Source organism: Alligator sinensis, unplaced genomic scaffold (assembly GCF_000455745.1).
Source record: "Alligator sinensis unplaced genomic scaffold, ASM45574v1 scaffold2238_1, whole genome shotgun sequence".
NCBI lineage: Eukaryota > Metazoa > Chordata > Crocodylia > Alligatoridae > Alligator > Alligator sinensis.
This window is the reverse complement of record NW_005843619.1, coordinates 52,337-61,421: the sequence shown is the minus strand read 5'-3', so window position 1 is coordinate 61,421 and position 9,085 is coordinate 52,337. Positions and strand designations below refer to the sequence as shown.

Below are 9,085 nucleotides of genomic sequence, written 5' to 3'. Positions count from 1 at the left end.
TGGATGGCTTCAGCCCCAGTCGGTGCATAGCGCGGCACATGGGGCAAGACCGTGGGAGCTGTGTGAAGCAGCTTGGGTCTCCAGCCACTTGGTGCATGCAGTGGTGCATGGAGCTCAGACCCTGGGAGCTGCACGAGGCAGCTCACCTCTACAACCCCCAGTATGAGGCCGGGAACCCAGAGCCAGCAGCATAGTACAGTGCAGTCTGGTGGGACCCCAAACCTGGGAGCCACTCAGGGTGGCTCGGGTCAACCATTTCCTGGTGCACAGCTAGGATTCATGTGGATGCTCAATCCACAGCTGGTCCCAGGGGGGGACCTGGGCCTTGGACCCACAGAAGGTAGCCTGAGCCCCCAACCATGAGCAGCAGGCAAAGCCCTCAGGGCTCGAAGTGAGGCACAGGGCTGCAATGGGATCAGAGGGCCCACAGGACCCAAAGATGCATCAGCTGAAAGAAACCCCAGCTGGGGTGACAAGGACCCCACATCACCCATTGGAGCTGTGAGTTATCAGGGAAAGGGTTCCCACAGGGGAGGAAGCCCCTGTAAGGGGGTCTAACAGAGGGCTCCATGGGAAAAGGGTCAGTGACTGGTGGGGCAAGCAATCATACCGACCTAGAAGTGTTGAGCCAATCCAGGTTGGCATGATCGGCCATGGGGGGGACTATGGGGATCGCTTCTCCAGGCACCCCTACTCCCCAGATGGCACTGTCGGGGGGGCACCAGCACTCTCACCTACCCCCCCACTCCCTGTTGCTTAAGCAGAGAGTGCTGCCTGCCAGGGGGTGCACCAGCGCTCTGAGGGGGTCCACATGTACCCCCATGTACTCGCTACATGTCGCCACTGGTTATTTGGACTTACCTGTGCTTACCTGTTTCAGATGAAAACCCCTACTCCCCAGATGGCACTGTCGGGGGGGCACCAGCACTCTCACCTACCCCCCCACTCCCTGTTGCTTAAGCAGAGAGTGCTGCCTGCCAGGGGGTGCACCAGCGCTCTGAGGGGGTCCACATGTACCCCCATGTACTCGCTACATGTCGCCACTGGTTATTTGGACTTACCTGTGCTTACCTGTTTCAGATGAAATACTTACCTGTGCTGGGTTCGAGGCCATTGGTGGTGGTATAATTTCCTAGTTGCCAGCTATAGAATATAGCCTTATTTGTAAAGTATATATTTATTAATATCATTTTTGGGTTTTGTGTATGTGTATATATATGTATATTAATAAACCTGTATATAGTTAAAGTATTTTTGTCCTGGCCTGACTACAGAGAACAGAGGGAATGGGCCAGTATTGCATATCCCTCTCTCAGCACTCCTGCTAAGCTACCCGTCCCCTCCGTTAGGAGCGGGAAGCACATACTTGGGTGCACCCAGGTTACAATTCTTTAAGATTTAGGTAGCCATCTGTGAGGGTTAAAACATCTAAACAAATGGAACTAGCCAATCAGCTCATGTAGGTTTCTAAATTCAACTGAGCATCTTTGTGCATATGTGGGTACCTGAATACCTTTTTCAGTCCATCCCACCATTTACAGAGAACTTCAAGCAGGAAAACCGGGGTGAGACTTATGACCTGTGCCTTACAGAAGGGCAAATTAGATATCTACAATGGTCCTTTGACTTTAAAAACTGTTGCTTCAAGAGTGTCTGCCTCTAAACCTCTGCTTCTGAGCTATGCAGAGCTCTAGGGAATGAGTCCCACAAGCCCTTAAAAGAGGGACACACATAAACCATCTTACTGCAGCTTCTGCTCTTTTGAGTCTCTGACTCTCTGCAGAGTCATCTACAGCCTGCTCATCTGTAGACAGAAATACACTTGAATCAAATCACTGCTGTCTTTATCATCTAGAAACTTCAGTGACAGAGGAAAGAAAATGTATGTAGATTGAGAGCTGGGTAATGAGCAAAGGATCCTGGCAGTGGAGGATCAAATGCAACAGAAGCATGTGGAAAAAACCCACAAAGAACAGCACAGTAAGTTGTTTCATGTCTGAATACATAGAAAGGAAAGCTAAGGGCTTAAAGAAAGTCAGTGAGATTGGAATTGTGTGTCTTTGGCCATGTTGCTGCAAGCTAAATCCTAATGCTATGACCAAATGAGCAGAGCATTGAAGTAGTAAGGCAGACTCCTTCCCAAACTCTGCTTTGGTCCAGGTAACAGAGTGACAGAGTTTGGTTACACAGAACAGAAGTATCAGAGAGATTGTACTAACCCCTTTCTACATGCTGGTATGCAGAATCATGTGTTAGTTTGCAACGAGGAGGCAGCCAATCTGCGGGCAAACCTTGGGTGTGCAATTATTACATACAAGCTGATACCATACAGTATATCCTTTGGAAGGAGGGATGCTGTGCTGAAATATTAGTGTTACAGTTTTTGGCGCAAGCTTTAAGTATTTTTCACAGTATGGTTGAGACCCCTTTTCTATGACTGTAAAACTAAAGGTTGTATTTTGTTCCATTTTTTCCAGCCACATTTTGAGACACATGTTATAATTGATTCAGCCCTGTGACCTGCACAGGAGTTCTACCAAATACTACTAATTTAATAATGAACCGGACTACAGCACTTATTTTGAAAGGTACAGTGAGTTTGCACCTCCTAGCCGATAGCAATAGTGTGATCTGTCCAGTAGTACCTACTGAATAATACTGCTGGTCAGTTTGCTGTAGAAATCAAAATATTCCTTTCAAATGCAACAACATCCCATAGAAAAACATTAATGTTTTAAAAAACATCTCAATCTAAATGTTGACAAACATTTCAAACAATTTCAAAACATTTCAAACAAAAAATTTCAATCTAAAAATATTTTTTATTAAAAATTAGGCACCGTGTATATATGAAAGTGCATTTCTCAGAGGTTTTTGAAAGCAGAATTAGAGCCATTGACCTTTGTTTATCCGATCCTGACCACTGCCCTTTTTCTTTCCTCCGCAGGCATCCCCCAATGGACTGAAAAAGGCAATGTCCAACCAAACCACTGTAACCGAGTTCCTCCTCCAGGAATTTTCTGACAGCCGGAAGCTGCAGCTTTTACACTTTGCCATCTTTCTAGCAGCATACCTGGCAGCTCTGATAGGGAATCTCCTCGTTATCATGGTGATAGCCCTTGACTACCAGCTTCACACTCCCATGTACTTCTTCCTCATGAATTTGTCCATCCTAGATCTGGGAACCATCTCTGTCACTGTCCCCAAATCCATGGGCAATTCCCTGTGGAACACCAGGTTGATTTCCTATGCTGGATGTGTTGCCCAAGTTTTCCTCTTCTTTTTCTTTGCTACAGCCAACTTTGCCTTCCTCACCATCATGGCTTATGATCGATACATTGCCATCTGCAAACCATTGCACTATGAGACCATCATGAACAGAAGAGCTTGTGTCCAGATGGCAGTCAGTGCATGGGTCAATGCCATTCTTTCTTCTGCACTCCACACTGGTGACACTTTTCGGTTACCTTTCTGCCACTCCAACATCATCAACAAGTTTTTCTGTGATATCCCCCAGCTGCTCCATCTCTCCTGCTCTGATTCATATCTCAGTGAGGTGAGGATACTTTTCTTTGGTCTGTTCTTATATTTAACCTGTTTTGTTTTCATCGTTGTATCATATGTTCAGATCTTTAGTGCAGTACTAAGAATCCCCTCAGAGCAGGGCCGGCATAAAGCCTTCTCCACCTGTGTTCCTCACCTCATTGTGGTCTCCTTGTTTTTTCTCACTGGCTGTTGTGCCTACTTAAAAACTCCTTCCAGCACCCCATCAGCTCTGGATCTCATAGTAGCTGTTCTTTATGCCATAGTACCACCACTGGTCAATCCTGTCATCTACAGCATGAGGAACAAGGAGATTAAAGCTGCCCTTGGGAAAATTATTGGCTGCATATTATTCACTGGGAAGCAAGTGTCCATCTTTTTCTCATAATTGTCATTTAACTATCTTTTTCTGCATACATAAATATGACTGGTAGTTATGTTCACCACAATAAAGCAGTATACAATCCAGACCATCTCTACTAAAGTAAGGTTGCTGTACATTTAAATCATCTTAATTGCAATCAGACTGTCTAGACTTAGAAGTTTATACCCTCTTTCCCATTTCAAAAGAGCTTGGTGACAAAGTACTCGAGCGTTCTTTGCCAAGTGTCCTTCCTGCAGTGACTTAAGATAAAACCCCATTGTGCACTTGTGCTAATGTCCACACTAAATCATGGAATCATAGACAATGAGGGTCAGAAGGGACCTCAGGAGGTCACATCTAGTCCAACTCCCTGCTCAAAGCAGGGCCATCCCCAACTAGATCATTCCAGCCAGGGCTTTGTTGAGCTGGGCCTTAAAAACCTCCAAGGATGGAAACCACAACCTCTCTGGGGAACCTGTTCCAGCACTTCACCACCCTGTTAGTGAGAAAGTTTTTCCTAATATCCAACCTAAACCTCCCTTGCTGCAACTTGAGACCATTGCTCCTTTTTCTGTCATCTGTCAACATTAAGAACAATCTAACTCCATCCTCTTTGTGGGCACCCTTCAGGTAGTTAAAGGCTGCTATCAAATCCCCTCTCAGTCATCTCTTCTCCAGACTAAATAAACCCAGTTTTCTCAGCTGCTCCTCATAAGTCATGTGCCCCAGCCCCCTAACCATTTTTGCTGCTCTCTACTGAACTCTCCCCCACTTGTCCGTATCCTTTCTGTAGTGGGGGCACAAAACTGGTCACAGTACTCCAGATGTGGCCTCACTAGTGAAGAATAGAGCAGAATCATTACTACCCTAGATCAGCTGGAAACCCTCCTACTAATGCAGCCCAGCATGCTGTTGGCCTTTTTGGCAACAAGGGCGCACTGCTGACTCATATCCATCTTATTTTCCACTGTAACCGCTAGGTCTTTTGCTGCAGAGCTGCTGCTTAGCCTGTCAGTCCCCAGGCTGTAGCAATGCATGGGATTATTCTGTCCTAAATGCAGGAATTTGCACTTCTACTTATTGAAACTCATGAGATTTCTTTTGGCTCAATCCTCCAATTTGTCTAGGTCACTCTGAATCCTAGCCCTACCCTCCAGTGTATCTACTACTTCCCCCCAGCTTGGTGTCCTCCACAAACTTGCTGAGGGTGCACTCTATGCCATCTTCCAGGTCACTGATGAACACATTAAACAAAACCAGCCCCAGGACCAACCCCTGGGGAACTGCACTTGATACCAGCTGCCAGCTAGACATTGAGCCATTCATTACTACCTGCTAAGCCCAACATTCAAGCCAGCTTTCTATCCACCTCACAGTCCATTCATCCAACCCATACTTCTTCAGCTTGCTTGCAAGAATGCTATGGGAGATGGTACCAAAAGCCTTGCTAAATTCAAGGTATGTTATGTCCACTGCTTTCTCCACATCCGTGGAGCCAGTTATCTCATCATAGAAGCCAATCAGGTTGGTCAGGCATGACTTGCCCTTGGCAAATCCTAATCACCTTCTTCTCCTCCAAGTACTTAGAAATGGATTCTTTGAGGATCTGCTCCATGATCTTTTGGAGACTGAGGTGAGGCTGACTGGTCTGTAGTTCTCTGGATCCTCCTTCTTCCTTTTCATGAAGATGGGCACTATATTTGCCTTTTTCCAATTGTCTAGGACCTCCCCTGATTGCCATGAGTTTTCAAAGATAATGGCCAGCAGCTCTGCAGTCACTTCAGCCAACTCCCTCAGCACCCTCAGATGCATTGCATCCAGCCCCATGGACTTGTACACGTCCAGCTTTTCTAAGCAGTCTCTGACTTGTTCTTTCATCACTGAGGACTGTTCATCTTCTCCCCTATCAATCCACCTGTAAGTGTGTAATTGGTAAATACTCCTCCACAACCAAAGGTGGCTGGATGGGATGCTAGTTACATATTTTCCTAATGTGTTATTGCTTCCAGAAACTAGTGCAGCCTAACCATGCTAACCCCTGGAACTAATAGATCACTAAGACTTAAAAACTATCACAGCTCATTAATCACCTTCCTTATACAATCAATACCAGAGACAACTCCTAGGTGATGGATTTCTGGGAATCTCTGGTATTCTGTGAGCAGAGACCTCATCTGTGGGTCTTAAATGCAATGCCCCCCCCAAATCAGTCAGTGGGTTTTTTTTCTCCAAAACAGGTATTTTGGAGTGCTTATGAAGATGGATACATTGGGGGGGGGGAATATTTGCTTAGATAGACTTGTGCATGATTTCTCAGCTATAATTTCCTCACGTCATTGTTTTTGTTCTTAAATGAGGGATCCAAGAGAGAGGCAGGGGGTTTCTCTCCACCTTGATGAAGTGTGTCAAAGTCAACTAGAAAGTGTCCTTATTGCTGAGCTCATGTTGAAATGAATAATGTAATGCTATATAGAGTATAGTAGAATATAGCGCATTATACTCTGGTATAATAAAGTTATTAAAACTAAATGTGGCTCCATATATAACCTTGACTAAGGGGTTATTTTATCAAGTTAAAAAAAGAAAGAAATGTTGGGTTATTCATGCAATGGCATTTTTGGACAGTTGGGCACAGACTCCACTGCTGAGCTGCAGTTCACCCTATTATGCCTTCCCCAGACGGGCACTCTTGAGACCACATAACTTCACCACGCTTTCTCTGTGTACTGCTTGAAACCAACCCAGGTGTAGCTTCTAGAGAGGTGATGCATGGTTTTTCAAATTTTGACTAGGCTTTGGTGTAGAACTAGATGCATTTTTGATACCTCAATGATATTAAACATAACACATCTTCCCAGCTTTACCCAGCCGTACCATAAACCTCTCTCAGGAAAATTTAGATAATGCATTGTGAGCAGAGATGTAGGTTTTCTGGAAAATTTTGAATTTTCCCAAAAAATTTCCAATGCCCTAAATGGCGCATGATCTAATTTAACATGTCTATTTGACTTATATTTAGGGGGAAAAAAACCTAAAAAAGTCCTCCCATGTTAATTTTATGTCCCAATAGCCTCAAGTTTTTGAACTGAAATATCTGATTAAAATTAAATACAGCACACTTAATGTGGTTTAACTGTTATATTCAAACAAATGCAAAGCTTTATGTGGAAAGAAATTATTTTTATTGGAATACTTGTAAAAATATAAAGACAATACACAATAGCATGTACTTCCCTTACATAGCATGTACTTCCCTTACTTCCCTTATAGTTTGTTTAAATTTAAGTAAAATAATGAACGCACTGAAACCTGTTGACACCCTAATTTTAGCACACCCACACAACTGTGCATGATAAGCCATGGTTGTCCACTCATCTACTTCAAGAGAGTTTAATTCTCTTCCGCTGAGGTCATTGCGGCACCTCCAGTTTCACTGTCACTATCTGGAGAATCACCTGCACCGCTTATTAGTTCCACTTCTGAATCAGATTGAGGCAGATCTGATTCAGAATGACTTGAACCACATTCTCTTTCACTAAAGGATAGTTTTACCAATGGGTTTATGGGGAAGGGCAACTTATCATCATGCTCCATCTTGTTCACTAATTCTGCTTCTGACTGATTCTCCAGAAACAAGAGATTTTGAGAAATAGAAACAAGCTTAGCAGTGCATTCATTCATTAGTCTATTCTTCTTCTTTGTCTTAATTGAGCTGAAAGCCTTCCAGTTCCATTCCCAAGAAGCTGCTGTTGGTGGACTGCTTGGGATCCTTAGAGCAATCCTGGAAACAGTCGGGTGTTACAGTATCCCTTCCACCATATGAGAGGAGACACAGTCTCTGCTGCCCACCAAATGATGTCTTTGCTCCAAAGTTTTTCTTTTGTGCAGTACTGAGCAATGTCTGCCATCCCGGCTATTTCATCCATGTTGGGGACACTCTTAGCTACTTCCATAATTGTATCGAGAGCAGCAGATAATTCATCTTCTGATAAATGATGTCCTCTGTGTTGAGGATCCAAAAGGTTTGATTCATAGACGTTAGGGTTGGAACAGACCTCAGTAGGTCATTGAGTCCGACTCCCTGCCCTGGGCGGGAAAGAGCGCTGAGGTCAAACAATGCCAGATGAACTAAATGAGTTTGCTGCTAAATGAACTAGATGAGGGCAAAACTCAAATCTCTTAGTAAACATTTGTTTTTCTACTACTACTACTTTTTTGGATAGAGATGAAGAAGGCAAAAGCTCAATTAGATTTTCATTCAGTTGTCTGAATATTTCTGGAATATTTGAAAGGCTTGGTGTATTCTCCTTCAAGTTTCTTGATAGCCACTGAAACTGGTAGTAGCAAACTGAATGCTCCTTGAACTCGAGCCCAAATGCATTGCTGTCGAAAATCTGCTTCCGAATGTTCATGGGAATAATCTGGGATACTGTGTCACCTATTGAAGCACACTGCTAGCAGTTCTTTGTGCACAGCAAACTATGTAAACACTTTGAAGAAATGAGAAGTAGGGGAAGAAAAGTGCACTTTTATTGCCAGGAGACACTATATGGGGCTCAGCTACAAAGTCTGGTTAGCAACGTGATGATTGTTGAATCCCTTCACAATCACTTTGCAGCTTGCCAATATTGTCTTCATTGTATTCACACTTACTATGTCCTTTGCCAGAAGATTCAACCCATGAGCAAGACCGCCAAATACTATTAAATGAGGATACTTTGCTTTTGATAGTTGCCATGCAACTTTCATGTTACTCGCATGATCAGTTATAAGGGTTTGTACCTTGGAGGGACCTGCACTTTCAGTCTCTTCACTCAGTAATTTGGCTATGTATTCACCTGTATGATAAGAAGCTTTAGTAGCAATTGCTTTCAGGAATATTGGTTCAGGTGTTGCTAACTTAATGTTCAATAAAGGATTTTCTTGTATATCAGTCCATCCATCTGACACAAGAGTCAGTGATTCTGCTTGACCAATCCTTTGAATAACCATTGTTTGAACTCTGTCATACTCTCTATCTAAGAGAGAATGCGATAAGCAATAACATGATGGTAACTTATATGATGGGCGAATTAGCTTGTAATGTTCCTTCCAGTATTGATTTTCAGTTATGGAAAGAGATGTGCCATTGCAAATATAGCATGAGCTAATGTCTCATCTGCTTTTTATTGATCTTCT

The 9,085-nt window shown here is 43.7% G+C and overlaps 1 protein-coding gene across 1 annotated transcript; it reads left to right on the top strand.

Annotated features, from left to right (window-relative positions):
- The first annotated feature begins 2,974 nt into the window (after positions 1 to 2,974).
- Positions 2,975 to 3,931, top strand: LOC102388077 (olfactory receptor 14A16-like). The gene has a single exon (XM_006039012.1). It carries the CDS (start codon positions 2,975 to 2,977, stop codon positions 3,929 to 3,931), a length of 957 nt encoding a protein of 318 aa, XP_006039074.1.
- The last annotated feature ends 5,154 nt before the right edge of the window (positions 3,932 to 9,085 follow it).